Source organism: Hyposmocoma kahamanoa, unplaced genomic scaffold (assembly GCF_003589595.1).
Source record: "Hyposmocoma kahamanoa isolate Upper Pololo Valley unplaced genomic scaffold, ASM358959v1 92, whole genome shotgun sequence".
Lineage (NCBI taxonomy): Eukaryota > Metazoa > Arthropoda > Insecta > Lepidoptera > Cosmopterigidae > Hyposmocoma > Hyposmocoma kahamanoa.
In genome coordinates, this window is record NW_020654748.1 from 16,814,087 (window position 1) to 16,830,429 (window position 16,343).

The window sequence follows — 16,343 nt, forward strand, 5'->3', positions numbered from 1 at the left end:
TATTATGGATATCTTCTTTCTTATTGAAATAATATATATTTTTACGGGCATATAAAATATTTGAGTAAATGTACTGTGATGCCACAGTCATGATACCAGTCTCCTTAAACTTTTCTCTGAGAGAAACCCGAGAGCCTAGACGGTACACAGAACGAATCGCTCGTTTTTGCAATACAAATATGATTTGAATATCTGCCGCTTTACCCCACATGAGAATCCCGTAGGACATTATACTATGGAAGTAACTAAAGTAAACTAGTCTAGCAGTACTAACATCGGTAAGCTCACGTATTCTGCGGACTGCGTATGCAGCGGAGCTTAATCTGCTGGCCAGGGGAGATATATGTGGAAACCATTGAAGTTTACTATCTAAGGTCACTCCCAAGAAGACTGCTTTATTAACAAAGTCTAACTTTTCTACGTTTATTTCTATGCTTGGACTAGTCGATTTTACGTTAGGTAATTCAAATTTAACACATTTTGCCTTCTTGGCAATAAGCAATAAATTGTTAGCATTAAACCAATAAACTTCCTTAGAGAGGGTATCATTAATATGGTCATAGTTAATGTCATGTCTGTCTGTTTTAAAAATCAAGGATGTGTCATCAGCAACAACACTATTTCGCAATGGTCCTTAACAAATAATATAATAATGTAATAAAGTTTCGTATTATACAGTACATCTGTCGACAGTAAATACATGAACTACAATTTGTAGGTGAATTCAACCCCAAGCGGCCGATGCCCTGCGAAGCGGGGTGCGGCTTGGTGATCCCAAAAGATGAGTTGGCGGAGCACAACTGCGTGCGCGAGCTCCGGGCACTGATAGCCACTCAGCAGGGCAAGCTCACCGAGTACCAACAAGAGCTTGCCGAACAGAGGCTGATTATCAACGAACATAAAAGGGAAATGGCTTTGCTCAAGGTAATCTGTTATTTGTACTATTAGCTGCTGTCTTTTTGAAAATTTTGTAATTTAAAATTTACATATTCATGATGGAGTATATCTCCGCATACATGATAACAAGCTCTTAGGGTGCGTACAGATCTAGCGAATACGCCTGTTCGCGAAAGACTCGTGAGCTGCATTCGTGCATTACGTTGTGCAATCTGTATGCGTGCCGTTCCCACGCGCCGTTCGCGCGCCGTATATATTAACATGTATTTAATTGTATTATTGACTATCACGATGTTTTACTACCATGATATCCAATTATTTTTTTGTGAAATTACTCCACTAGTTTGTTATAATTATTAATATAAAGATGTATTGTATAAAGATGTATGTAGCACGTTTGCAACGCGCGCATCCTTAGGGTGCGTACAGATCTGGCGAAAGCGTATCCTTACCCTCACCCTTAGATGTATCGTTCACACGTTTATAGTCGAGATTGCTTACAGTCACAGGCGCGTTTGCGTTAAAATAAAGAGGGTTGCGCTCATATGCTAGATTTAAGGCACAGTCGAGGTGAAGGCGAGTTACTGTAGGACGTGGCTGCGTTTGAACGTTTTAACTAAACATACGTGACGATGTTGAAATCAATATCAATTTCTTTGTACTTGTGCGATTAAACCCTTGACCAGACACGTACTGATTGCAGTGACAGGAAGAAGCGAGATAAGTATTGTAATAACAATTAAACTGAATCTAAAAGATCTTCGTTTAGCGCAATTTCGCAAATATAATATATGTGTACTCAAGTGTTAAGTGTATATTCACCCTGGGACGACATTTTGAATGTTCGACCTTCGAATTATACCTCACCTTTGCAGTGGGCGCTAGGCGCTTCGATTCTATATTGGGCAGCGAACTCTCCCGAGTCCGCTAACCAGGGGCCATGGGGCCAGGACAACATCCCCTCAACTGTGAAGTTCAGAGGATGCTCCCCTAGCCCCCGCGGCGGATCTGTTGGTAGGCTCCGCTGCAACACCCTACGCGCATTCACGTGAACTCTCCGTAGAGAGTCCTTTGGAGCACCCACCGCACGAGCCAATCGCCCAAATTCGGCCGCGGAAACAGGACGAGCGGCTACGACACACCGACACGTCTCTTCCCCCGCGGCCCTCCTCACCGCATGCGTCCGCGCGGACCCGCTCGGCCTAGACCAAGATGAGCCCGCGCGGTACGCCCTCCTCCTCGGTCCAGTCTAGCTCCCCAACCCACTCGGGGGATAACTTATTAGAACTTAGGTTATGATTACTGAACTTCAACCTCAAAGCAAATAAATTCGTAGGTTAGTAACTTAACAAATTATAACAAAACACCGCAAGTAGAAATAACTTCTTGGTGAAGAGTACACTCCAGCAGCTTTACAGAGGTTGTTCTTCTGTTTCTTTGATATTCTAAGCTACACTTACGCTTGAAGGTACATACAGTGTGTTGATTTGCATTCTCGCCATATTAAGAAATTAATAATAGAAATAATGCTAAATCATATAAACGTATAAAAAACATATTCTGTTCAATATTCTGGCTAATTGTATCTAGTAAAGTTTTATAAAATTGTCGCCAAGTGTATTCACCGCGGAGGACAGTGACCACGCCACTCGCTTCACCGAGCGATACGTAATCTTTCTCAATCGGTAATTTACCTATTTTTTAAATTATGTTTACGTACTAGTATTGTTATAATTTACTAATTATTTACATTAGTTACAAAAGTTGACTGAAAAAAATTTTTGTAACTTAGGTTTGGTACTTGCCAACTTTAGGTTACATGAAAGTATTGCTAGAAGTACCTCGCTCCAAAGCTGGTGGCTGGCTCCAAAGCTGGTGGCTGGCACCGATATACAGAGTTTCATTTCAACTTAGCACATTCCTCACAACAGACAAAGCAGAAAGAAACCAGAGACGATTTTTGCGCGCAATTCTTCGACACTTGTAATCTGCGTAAACTAAACGTTTCACATCATGCAATTTTTTTGGTATTGGTGCAACGGGTTAGTTTCCGCAACTCGACGTCGAGGCGCCTATTTTGCGAGTGGTGGGTGCAGGGTCCTACTCGTGCCACCCAAGCTCCTCCAGGAATCTCAGCAGCCTCTTCGGTTTTCTGAAGACTTCGGGGAGGGACCTTGGCACTCCAAGGTACTTTGCCCTGTAGTTGGCTGTCCGTGATACCTAAATTGAAAAGGTGTTTATTGTATGGACCATGACCCGTTAGAGCGGCAGATAGAGTGCGCAGCTCTTGTCTTTCAAGTTTGATTAATTTACGAGATAGACTGGCGTTGAGCGTTGGGAGTGCTTCCCTAGCCTGTCTACAAACCGCAAGGGTTGTCCATATGTTATTATGAGAAGATTTTGTACCTTTGAGTATAGTTGTTCTTGACCATTGGTAGGGGAGGGACACTATGGGTTCCGGCCCTATAGCATCCGTCTCCGACCCTTTTCTAGCTAGTTCGTCTGCTGCTTCGTTGCCACGTGAGCCGCTGTGTCCTTTAATCCACTGTAGAGTTACGTGGTTGTGTGTACATACCTCCATGAGTACTTCATGAGTATTCATATATAAGCCCTGAGTTAATGTCAATACTGTGTTGTGGTCACCAAGCGGTGTTGATATTCTGATATTGAGGTCTTCTGAGAATACCCCAGTACCTGTTCCTGAGTTCGTTTTTGATCCGTCAGTGAATACGCGGACCTCTCTGAGGTTTAGTCCTTCGTTGGGATCTTCAAACAATTATATCCTGTATTTTTTGTCAAAAATGTATTGTTTTGGGATCCTATCCACAGTCGCCTCCAGTAGCGGTTCCTCTTTGACTATCTTGTAAAGGATATCTGTATGTGGGGTCCTCATGTGTTTCCAAAGGCCGGCTCTCTTTAGTCGCACTGCTGTTGACGCCGCTTCCTGTCTGATAAACAGTGGGAGGGGTCGCAGGTCCAGCATCGCTTCGAGCGCCGCAGTTGGAGTTGTCCTCATGCAGCCGGTCGTCGCCATGCATGCTAGCCTTTGGAATTTGTCCAGCTTGTTAGTTGCAGTCGTCAGCTTGGTTCGTGGCCACCAGGCTATCGCGCCGTAACTAATCATAGGTCTTACCACTGTTGTGTAAAGCCATAGTGTTATCTTGGGTGAAAGTCCCCATTGTTTACCTACCATTCTACGGCATTGCCAGAAGGTGATAGTAGCTTTTTTAATTTTGTTGTCCAGGTGTTTGTTCCAGTTCAACTTGTCACACATCATGCCATAAGAACGCACTTAATAGTACCGCAGGGTCTGGTGAATCTGGTAGCGGTTTTTTTTGCACTAACTCTTGTTTACATACCAAACCACGTGACATTTCGTGAGAAACTAGAACGTATACGCGATTACGCAAGGTTGACTGATGATCTACCAATCACGCGCTCGATTCGGTACTCCTCCCGTCCCTACTCTACCACCAAATAGATCTAAAATGCATATTTTCTGCGCATAGGTCATCGTGCAAATGGTTGCCGGTACCTGTGACACGTGTAGCGCAAGTCAATGGACCTTTGGATCAAGCATGGTTATCAATTAAATAAAAAATAAGAATTTGGGAATTGTTTTTTCGATTAATTTTTTAGTGATTTGGGTTCTCTTCTCAGGGTTTGGGATCTCTGTAAATATGGCGAGAATGCAAATCAACACATTGTATACATAGTGAGCATTACTATATTAGTTATATTACGTGAATTACGATTCTATCAAAATGAGGTCACAATCACAAAACACAATTTAGATTATAAAAGACAATATAACAATCCATTGCAATAGTGATATGTATTTGTTTTACAAAATCCATTTATCTTCGCTATTTGAAGCTTTTAAATATATTATGTACCAACAAAGAGCTGTGTAAAAAATCAAAAAGCATTGTAAATTGCCTCATTCGTCTAATATAATCGTCTGGCAATTCCTTACTTACATGTATTTGAAATCATTTGCAGGAATTTATGCGCGCTATGCGATTATCGAATCCCACAATGCGAGCGTTAGCTGATCAGATGGAGAGAGAAGAAGTAGTGCGCTGGGCCAACTCGCTGTCCAGAGCGCGCGTTACGCGCTGGGGCGGTATGATCTCCACACCCGACGACGTTTTACAAGTACGACCGATTTTAAATAACGAATAGTGAAAACTGTTATTGTAGAATAACTAAAATAATTAAACACGTATCATAAGTAGGCTGAAGGTTACTCATAAGGTGAGGCCTTTGCACGAAATGTCCTTGGAGATCGAATCTGGTCCTGTACTCTCGTTCTTCATCCGATATTTGCCCGGAAAAATTACTATCAAATATTCGACCAAATTAAAAGACGGATCTGACATCCGTCCGAAACTATTTGAAAAACTTTGCTTCTTTTTCGTTTCCGGGGTTTACACGCCCACACATGAAAAAGAATCAAAGTAACCGACATGTTCAAAACAATTGCTAAACTTAAGTGGCAGTCGGAGAGTTGGAGAACAGATAGTCGCTGGTGTAAAGAGTTCTCAAGTGGCGACCACGTATTGGAAGACGCAGCGTGAGCAGACCACCTTCAAGGTGACTGATGACTCTGGGAATCCGCTGTTCGCGGTGATCACCGCTGTGGCGTTCTTTAGGGGAGGTCTATGTCCAACAACGACATCTTTCGGGTAAAATGGCCATGGTGATGATGAAACACGCAATTTTGAAGTTATACAATTACTATTGTTATTATTATAATTATGTTATAGTGACATTTTTAACCGATTTCAAGAAAAGGAGGATGTTCGCAATTCGACTATGTTTTTATATATATATATATATTACTCGCTAACTCCTAAAAAAAATTTGTGAACCGATTTTGATTATTCTTTTTTTGTTGGAAAGAGGATACCTCGGTAGTGGTCCCATTTAGATTTGAAAAAAATATTCCTCCTTTAAGGGTGGAGAAACTAGGGGACGAATCCGGTTTCGCTCACTTTACAGTAACCGATTTCAATAAAACTTGGCAAATAGACGTAATTCCACAATCTTTTTAGTTTATTGAGAACTAAAAAGGTGCTAAGGAATTATTTATTAATTATTTTTAAATTGGAAAATTTGAGATCTATTAGCCATTCATTATGAAAGCCGAACTAATAATAGCATTTTCCACAGATGATGATTAAGCGAAGCTTATCAGAATCGGGCTGCCCGCCGCATATAATCGATGATTTAATGGAAAACTGCCACGAGAGAAGATGGCCTCCGGGACTGTCTTCACTTGAAACTAGACAAAATAATAGAAGGTTGCAAGTAATGTTTTATACTATTAGCCTCTATGTCTTTTGTTATGCAAAGTTCGCGTTGCCATCAATAAGTATACCATTATTATATAGTAATTTAAGTATCGCGCATCACCGCGCCACTACACATTTGCTCAAATTAGTTTAAAAGGCTTTTTCGTGACTACTTTGAGCGATACAAACGGTATACACTACCGTAAAATCAGTATACAAGCTTAATACTGTTTACTAAAAACAGTATTCGGTACTCGCATTACCTGTCACCGTTTAATTTATGACGTTATCTAACTGCATTCATTCTTTCTTTCACTGTAGATTATATGAGAAATACGTATGCAAGAGAGTGCCAGGCAAACAAGCGGTTCTCGTCCTCCACTGCGACAACACGCACGTCGACGAACACATGATGGTCGAACCCGGACTGGTGATGATCTTCGCACATGGAATAGAATAGGTCTATTAGCTCCATTATGAGTACTGACATTTCTAATATGACTACATCTCAACGTGGTAAGGTTTATTGAAGTTGTAGGGAGGTTACTGACAAATTGTGCAAACGAAAAAAAATCACTTATTTACATAGCGATCGTATTAGTCACTAAACCTAAAATGCTTTGACATTATCAGTCTGTAAAACCTTTATTTATCAAAACCAATTATTTTACAAAATATTCACAATGGACACATTTCTATGATTTGTAATTAAGCAAACTAGAACCCGTCAGAGTGTATCTCCGCTGTCTTTAAAATTTATAAATGCCTACCATGTTTAGATTTCGCTTACATTTTATTTTTGTTTTAATTTGGTACCATGTTTTGAAAGGTAAATAACATCAGAAGAAATATATGCTGAACATTGTTAGTCACAAACCACAAAAACTGATTTTAGAGCAATTTGTAATGTTTAAGTTTGTCACACACATTTCTAAACTATATGGCTGCCAACAGATGGACTGCGCGTCTGCAGTTAATGCGTGCAGTCGTGATCAACTGTATACAATCGAATCTTCAACTGCGTGCAGTCGAGACTTCACCTGCAAGTGTCGACTGCAATCAACGTATATACAACAGTGCCAGAATCAAAAGTAGCGGTTCACATTCTTAAAATATGAATTTATTGTGTCTAACAATTTGGTCTAGTAGTAACGGCAAAAGGTGGGATGACGATGAAAGAGGTCGCATCGTCACAAAGGTAACGATTAGTTGAGGGTTTAATCAAGTCAATGGTAAAACAAAAACACGATTGGTGAACACAACGAATTTATATAATTTATACAATTCTTCAAATATTTTTTTATTGTAAAGGCACCTTATTTGCATTTTTGGTAGCAAATTCCACAGTAGAGTACAGTCGGGGAGTACTGACGTGAATTTATTGACAAATTAAAATTGAGTTTTTCGATAGTGATGTTTATTTCCTTAATAAAAAATAAAGTCAGCATTTGGAATTATAAATATTCTGAAATTATTGATAAACTACAAGTAACACTCCATTTTGACATCAAAAAATACACTGAGATCCTGTAATTGGAGCGCGACGATAACTGCTTGAAATCAGTGTAGACTTGTGTAAACTTGTGTCAACTTGCGCACGCAGTCCGTCTAGTAGCAGCCTATTTTGTACCACATACTTAGCATTGATTTTTTAGTGGAGTGGGCCCAATATCCCAAGCCAAATCGGAGATTGCATGAAATAAAAAAAATTACAATAGAAGGTAGTTCCTCGTAACGTGGCATAAGCAGAAATCGAAATTGGCAAAGTACCTAATCTTATTACCTAAACTTCTTGTCATAAATATGATGGATTTCATTTTGGGAGGTATTCATTATAGTTGTGTTACTAGTTTGAAATTTAGATATCTATATATTGCCTATTCCGATTTCTGCGTACAAGCGAGTGAAGCAAATCTTAAATACTTTGATAATTGGGTCAGAAAAAATTAAAAAAGAATGGGACAATTTTGCATTCACCGATCACCGATTTCCTAAACACAGTCACAGCTCTGGTCGCCTGTGGGCCGTCACTCCCTCCATGCGAATACGTCACTGCCAATTCTAGATTGAGATGATCTTAAGCAAGTATTGACGTTAGTTGAGGCCACGTATTAATTTAGATAATTTCAAATGTAGGGTAGAATTAGACTGGTGTGTTCATTTTAATTCATTTAATTTGCTTGGCATGGTCACAGAGAACGTCGTATATAATAAGGTAGTTCTTGCATTTTTTTTAATGTAATCTTATTCCTGCTCATTCAGTTGCTCACTCAGTTCCCAAATAATCTTGATCCTACTCATTGAGTTTCTAAATAATCTTGATTATGCTCATTCAGTAATTCACTAAATTCCCTCAATACTGAGGGTATTCAGTGGTTCACTAAATTCTCAATACTGAGGGTCGTGATTATTTTCACGGCACAACGAATTAAAAATAAACGAAAGAAAACCAAACATTGCCGTAATAATCTGTTATTACAACACGGAAGTACCTTTTTTGTCTAATAATGTTTAAATTGTTCTGACTGTTCTCTTTTGTCTTTATACCAAACAGACCTAAACTAGAACAGTAGGAAAAATGTTTTCCAAAGTCGCAAAAGTATTTTTTTAATTTAACAATATTTTTTAATGACGTTTTGGCTATTAAATGAGCAATGATTTTACATGATATTACTTAATTGCAAACACTTATTCCATGATTTTGTACAACAATTTACGATTATTCTTTGATACTATTTATAGATAAAGTATTTTTAAGTGTGGTATTGTTTGTTTCTTTTTAAAATTGTATGTATTTGAAGACAATTGGAAGACATTCCTTTTAAGTATTTTTAATATAATTTATACCTAACAACGCATCAGCAGTCTTGATGTAATTATACTATCTGAATGAATTTAATTCAAATAAAACATAGATTAAATTTTTGTAGATTTATAATAATAGCTATAACTTTTTTACAACAATGTTATATTAAGTGATTGAGTGCTGTGTTATGTTAAATATAGTAGCGTGTAATTGTTTTTATACATTATGTTATATCCCATCTGTTTCGGAATTTATAATTTAATTGTATTAAGATTTATTTCTTTTTTTGCGTTATGTACAAAAACGATAACACAACAAAAAATTGTATGGTATTTTAGCTCAAACTCAAGTAAACCTAATCACTTTTTAAACAAATTTTGTTTTTCTCTGTTCGGGTCTGAAGACCCTTTCCTTTAAGCTTAGACCTTTTCCTTTGACAAGAATAATCTGTAATGAGCATATGTTACCGTATCTAAAGTGGTCGCCCCAATGATCTTATCGCCCACTATCGAAGTTGTTCCCCGTTCAATGGCGAGCATTTAGTCACGGTATGGCATAAGTCAATGCGGTATGGTCACGGTTTTAAATTATATATTATTGAGAACATGTTGGCTAATAAGTTTGCTGTTTTGATAGTGCCAAAGAGGTTTACTATAAAACTTACAAAATAGCAAAATATAACTATGCATGCGAGTATTACTCGATGTAACTATGTAACAATTCCAACTTCATTTTAATGCACAAATTAGAAAGAGTATTTTGATGGACAGTATTTTCACTTGCTTTGATACCTAACTATGTTGTTTAGTGATTAGTGACTAATGTATAGTTGTTATTCAACTGGCACACCGGTTTCTCCATCTCCAGTATTTCGGAACGACAATGCAAACGTCAAACGATTTATTGTCAATCGCTTTGTATTTTTGTCTGTCATTCTGCTTCGTGTGAATTATTCCACAATAATTAATCGGGCAAAAATCTTTGAAAATGTCTGAGATGGATGTTAGTGAAGGGGGGAATGATTATTCCAATGATTTGCGTAAGTTGTTCAGTGGTTTCCTGAGTTATTTTGTTGAAAAGAACAATTGTCCGGGACAGATGTTAACCTAGTGTTAGGCCGGCTATTTACATTTTGAAGAATCTTTGTAACATTTTTCCTTCTTTAGTGAATAATAATTATTAGTTTACGTATTGCAAAATCTAGTTCTAGACCTAGTTAAGTCTAGGCATTTGTTGAAATGAGAACTATTTTTTTACTTTAGCCTATCAAACATTTCAGTGCTTCTGGATCGTGTGTTTCTCCGTTTGGGTAACGCGGATTCCGACGACCAACTCGAGAGTTGTCTCACTAGATTTCTACCTCCTGTTATTCTTAAGCTGTCCTCAACCCATGAACAGGTAATGTTTTATTTCAATGTATAAAAATCCCTTTAAAATATAAATGCAGCATTTTAGTACGTTGAGCTTACTTCAGAGAATATTTGCCGTCAATGCATAGGTTATGGGTTATGTTCAAAAACAAGTGGCAACTTTGATTGATAGGCTGTTTAGTATACTAATTATTGCTTTTATTAATCTAGGTATATTTATTCATCTTTAAAAAAAAATAGTATTAGAATAGTTATTATTTGAGATTTAAGAATTGTCTATTGTACAAATTGTATTTTGTTTCTTGTAAGGTTTTTGGAGATTTTATTTGTTAAATGATACCTTCTCTCTGTATTTTTGCTGTGACCAACAGAGCCCTAAAGCTAATTTAAGCGTGTCCACCTGCTACATTGTAAACTTTTGGGAATGCAATAAAGTACTGAGTATTGCTTGATTTGACAGTAAAGTATCATGATAAATGCATGTTGGAGAAGGCTATAAAACTCTTTGAGGATGACTGTGAAGTGTCCAACCCAGATTATGCCAGCATTTCTTACTTTGACCTAAAATCCTCTTTTTGAGGATATTCATGTCAATGTGTAAGGATTGACAATTTAAGTACTTGCGTTATCTGATTTTCAATACTAGTTACTTAGCAAGAGCAGTCATAATACTGACTTAGGTTTTATGCATATAAATATGATATTGACCATCCATAGGAGACCAAAGTTCTCATTACTAGGTGCCTTCCCTAGTTTAAATATTGCCTAAAATGTACATATTTTGTTATTGTATTCATCCTGTTTATAATATTTTATGGAAAAACTGTAACTATGGTATATGAATCAAAATAAAGTAATGACCCGAATCTTGTTCTTATGGTGTCACTCATCCAGGTGCGGACGAAGGTGATGGAACTGTTAGTCCATGTGAACAAGCGAGTTAAATGCCGTTCCAATGTACAGCTGCCAGTGCAGCCATTGCTTCAACTTTACAAGGACCCTGCTGCCAACAGCTTCATTATTGTAAGATGTTTGATTTGATAATTACCTTTCTCTTTCATGAGGTAGGGTGAAAACTTATGGATGAATAGAACCAGTTAACTGCATATAATTAATTAATTACTGTGCAGTCATTTAATTTCTCTCCATGCAGTTTGTACAACTGCATATACTGGCACATTAACTTGTTTAATTGTGGGTGAATGCTATGTTGAGATATAGAAACATCAACTGCAGTTTTGCCATTAGCATTACAATGCAAACCAACTAAGTTGTAGTTGATCTGCATTATAATGCAGACCAAAAAAGCATTAATAAGTTATTAATGCTACAAAATGTGTATGTTATCTATTGTGCTATACATGCATTAATAATAAATATGTTCTTTTAGAATTTCTCAATAATATACATAACAATGGGATTCCCAAGGCTGCCACGCGACCAACAGCTGGCTCTAGCTCCTTCCCTGATTGAGGCCATTGAGAACAAACCTCAGGGACATCAGGATGGGTAAGTTGAGTATTTCTTATCTATTTAACTTTCTTATCTAGCTTGTTACCATTGCTTTATTAGGTATTTCGAGATTAAGGGAGAAGAATGGGTTTTATTTATGCCGATAAGGAATCTGCAACTGTGCAACCGGTGTCTATATTGACTGATTTTTGTAAAGATGGGATTTGGTATGGTCATTCTGAGTAGGTCTAGCGATTTTGGGGATAAACTTAGGATATTCCCAGTTATGCCTTGAGTTGTTCGTTTCGTAATAGTCTTTTGGGAATTATGTAAATTTGATTTTTGGAATTGTTTTTCTTATAAACAAAAATTTTTTATCTTCATTCCTTAAACAACTTTAAAATTCTTTCCAGGATCCTCATGTTACTTATGCCTCTACTTGGTGAAATAAAGGAAACTCAATTGAACTTGAAAGAAAAACCTAAAGTTGCCATGCTTATTTTGAGATTTGCTACAGACGTTCTACTTTTACCATACAGGTTTGTTTGTGTACTACTTACATGTGTAACAAAATAATAATAACAACAAAAAATTCCAACTAAAGTTATGATTTTCCTCACAAATTAACTGAACTTGAAAATTGTTTATAAATCAATAGCTTACATTTTTTATTATGATACTGAATATCTTTTTAAAATTCACCCAATATCAATTTCAATCATTAGAAATATCTATTAATACATCAATGTAAAATACAAGAATGTAATTAGAACTTCGCCACATGCATGCGTTATATATACATATGAAGCTTATGACTGTTGCCATGTATGTAATCTCAATAAACTGATTACAGAGCGCTACCCATCGCAGGTGAGAGCGAATTTCAAGTTCCACCTGGGATGAGTTTGAAAACATACAAGAGACTTGTCGATAAGAACCAGCTGAATCCTGAACAATTGGAAGAGGTATTTTTAAGTCATATTCCAGACTACTGGGGATTATCAAACTTCAAAATAATGTGACGCGTTCTTTGGTTTTAGCTATAGATTTTAAATGAAACTCCATTTTCGGATCTAAATCGCATATATATGTTTTTTCAAACAAACCAATGTTTCCGGCACTTCATAGAACTGTTAGCTATGACCATGTAATCTGGAATATATTAATGAACAATAGATTAATGATTGAAAACAATTTAGATCTGAATAAAGTAGTTTCAATTCCAAATCAAAATGATATACTTGTATTACCATTCAGTTGATTTGCTATTTAATTAAACTAATTATTTTAGGGTTCAATTTCAAGACACATTCATCAAAGATGATTGAGTCTTTCTCGTAGTATGAGTTGTTGATCGCAACGTTAAGGCGAAAAATGCGAGGGCTTGCCACCGTCGATGAGTGTTTTTTGACTTTTAGTTATTTATATGACATTCTACAAAACTGATTGCGATTGTCATTCGTTTTAGAAATGTCAAATCCACTATTGGTGGTGTACTTTTTCGTCAAGTAAACAACATCTTACTATTAAGGCCTGTTCAGACATAAACGTTATTCCCTACAGCTGTGGATAGCGAAAAATAGCGCGTGGCTGCCCACTGGGTATTTGTATGAAGTTGAAATAGGAATACCGCGTCATAACTCCCAGATAGGTGGTATCTTTGAGCTTTCTTTGCAAAACAGGTGTTGCCACATGATTTATTTTTGACGATGCACGGTCAGTGGCAAATTCATCCCTCCGCACACCCTGCAAGTCAGTTAGTGATGATTAGTGGACATAATAATAATAAATATGAATAATGGATTTCGCTACACACAGTGGCATATCCGCTTAGGTGGTGTGAACAGTGGGAATACCGCGTACCGACTCATATTTCGCTACTCACAGCGGCAGCGAATAACGCCTATATCTCAGAACAGGCCTTAAGCTTAACATAATAGTGGTACTGTAACATGTGTTGTTGTTACTGAATCTTGTTTTGTTTTTGTTTACATTTTTAATTTAGTTTAATTGAGACTGATTTATTTAATTTTTTTTATAGTCGTAATGTAACATTAATAAGTGAAAACCTGTCTAAAAACCGTATTTTATTTTTTTAGATGAAACTGTCCATTGTTAACTTCATAAGCAAGGACATCTTCAATATGAAGGACGTGTTGTTACCGCTGATCGTCGCTGCCGCTGACTCCCGATTCAGTATTGCCAACCACGCCAACAGCCCCCTTATCAGGGTTGCCAGGTGAAAAAAAAAAATAATTTCAGTTTATGTAATTCACAAATCACAACTAGACGCGAAATTCCACTAAAAAGAGGGTTTAAGCTATTGTTAACCAAGTCCCATGTGAGTTAGGGTGTTTAATTAACATACTTTGAAATGTAACTGAAAACATTTTAAAGTCATAAAAAAATGTTTAATTTTTATTTGTGTTAAAATTGCCAAAATGGATTTTGTATTGCAGAATTGATTTGTTCACAAATCACTTTTTTTAATCGATTTAAAAGAAAAAGCTGGAGGTTCTTAATTCGAGTAATATTTTTTTTGTATGTATGTTACGCGATAACGAAAAATTTGAGTCTCTTTACAGGATCATTTCTTACTAATAAGAGATAATTATTTTAAATTGTTCGTTTTGATATGACTACAACATTGACTTACAAATAAATGGACGACGGGTCTAATACAAAAACCACGAAAAAAATGTCCCAAGTCAACCTATTCGAAATTTAAATTGTAATGTCATCGCAGTATCGCGCTGTCAGTAGAACAAATGAAGACTAAAGCGGAGTGTCGCGCTCTGTATACGATTTTAGCGCCTTACAAGTGCGGACACTTTTTAGCGCGGACCCGACGTCCATGTAATTGTAAGTCAATGGACTACAATAAATTTTTGTTCTACAATTTTTTTGTATCTACTTGTAATATTTATTTTATCATGTTTACTACCATGGTTTATATTTTTAATCGACTTCAAAAAAGGAGGAGTTTCCCAGTTCGACTTTTTTTGTATGCATGTTACGCGATAACTCTAGTGAACCAATTTTGATGATTCTTTTTTGTTGAAAAGAGAGGAACCTCAGTAGTGGTCCCATTTAAATTTGAAGAAAATATTCCCCTTCTGTGGGTGGCAAACTAGGGGATGAATCTGGTTTTGCGCACTTTCCGGTAACCGATTTCAATAAAACTTGGCCTATAGATTTAATTCCACGAACTTTTCAGGTCGGTTTTTTTTAGTATTCTGTACTGAGATTATTTATGATACCAAGTGACAGGACGAACAAGTCGTGCGCCTGGTGGTAAGCGACACGCGCCTGTCCATAACAGTTGCAGTGCCACTCAGAGCTGAATGCCAGTTATTTCATAAAAGATCTTTTTTTATTCATAAATACCTATTATAATGCATTTGCGTTCTTTAAGACTTGGAATTAAAATAAATATTCGCTTGCAGTTCCGTAGACTGGTCGCAGCCGTCAGTTGTGTCGCCGTTGTACGCACTGTATCTGGGTACGTGGGGAGGCTTGAAAGTACCTCCTGATGATCGCAAGGCAAGTTTTTGACTAGTTTTTACATGAAAGAAAAAAGAAAGAAAGAAAGAACGAAAGAAAATTTTATTCAGTACCATTCATTTTTAAATTGTACTTACAAATAAAATAAAAAATAAATTAAAATTATCATTATAGATACTTAATGGGCACCACTCAGCATATCGACTGTGAACTGGCAATCGGTACTATCTCAGTTTTGACAACTTTACAGGCGATTAAAAAAATTGTTAGCGTCATTTATATAGCATCTGGTTTATTAACTAAAAATACGTAGTTTTTAAATATTTTTATTACACATGTATGTATGTATGTATGTTTAAACTACGTATTTTTATTTAACAAATAGTGTGTTACGTAATAACTAAATAATAAAATGAGAGATGCTTACCCAAATTTATATATCAGATTCATAATTTATTAATATTTATTATGGTAAATACCATGAAATTTTTATTCAAATATTATTAGAAACATCATTAAAAAGCTCACAAGTTACATTAAGGGTGCGTTCTCATTATGTCGTAACGTTTTATTTATCGTTAGACGTCTGTCGCTCCTAGCCTGTACCCATATCACGACACTGTCGTGTCTGGCTGTTCCCACTAGATCGTGACCACAATTTATCGGTTCACGGCAGCCGCCTTGTCGTTTATACGACAGAATCGTCTGAAGCAGCGATTTGCTGTGTCACATTTTTATCGTGACGTTTTATTTATCGTCTGACGACAGTCGTTCTAGCTCTTACCATTGTCGACAGTCTGTCGTCGTAACGTCAAAAAAGTCGTGAACGACAGTTAATCGTGTTGTTCTATGTGTGACCAACTTTATTTAAATATACAAGCCACGACTATCTGTCTTCACGATATAATGGGAACGCGCCCTGACACAGTGAAATAGAGTAAGTATTGACTTTAGGCTAATATTTTAAAGAATAAAATAGCTTTAATATGAGGATCTATTTGAACTTGACAACCATTA

General features: G+C 36.8%; 2 protein-coding genes across 2 annotated transcripts in view; both read left to right on the forward strand.

Moving 5' to 3' along the window:
* Positions 1-699: 699 nt before the first annotated feature.
* Positions 700-7,556, forward strand: LOC113236770 (E3 ubiquitin-protein ligase NRDP1; the record flags this gene model as incomplete). The annotated part of the gene is made up of 5 exons (XM_026472938.1): positions 700-924; positions 4,900-5,055; positions 6,073-6,203; positions 6,516-6,654; positions 7,149-7,556. Coding segments are annotated over 4 exons (651 nt in total), but the record flags the coding sequence as incomplete, so codon positions are not given.
* Positions 7,557-9,941: 2,385 nt separating this feature from the next.
* LOC113236772 (proteasome-associated protein ECM29 homolog) overlaps positions 9,942-16,343 on the forward strand; it is a 54,562-nt gene continuing 48,160 nt past the window's right edge. Inside the window, exons 1-8 of the mRNA XM_026472939.1 lie at positions 9,942-10,039; positions 10,280-10,398; positions 11,265-11,393; positions 11,761-11,879; positions 12,236-12,361; positions 12,676-12,787; positions 13,922-14,061; positions 15,269-15,365. Coding sequence (XP_026328724.1) covers positions 9,988-10,039; positions 10,280-10,398; positions 11,265-11,393; positions 11,761-11,879; positions 12,236-12,361; positions 12,676-12,787; positions 13,922-14,061; positions 15,269-15,365 — 894 coding nt within the window. The 5' untranslated portion in view covers positions 9,942-9,987. The remainder of the gene's footprint in view (positions 10,040-10,279; positions 10,399-11,264; positions 11,394-11,760; positions 11,880-12,235; positions 12,362-12,675; positions 12,788-13,921; positions 14,062-15,268; positions 15,366-16,343) is intronic.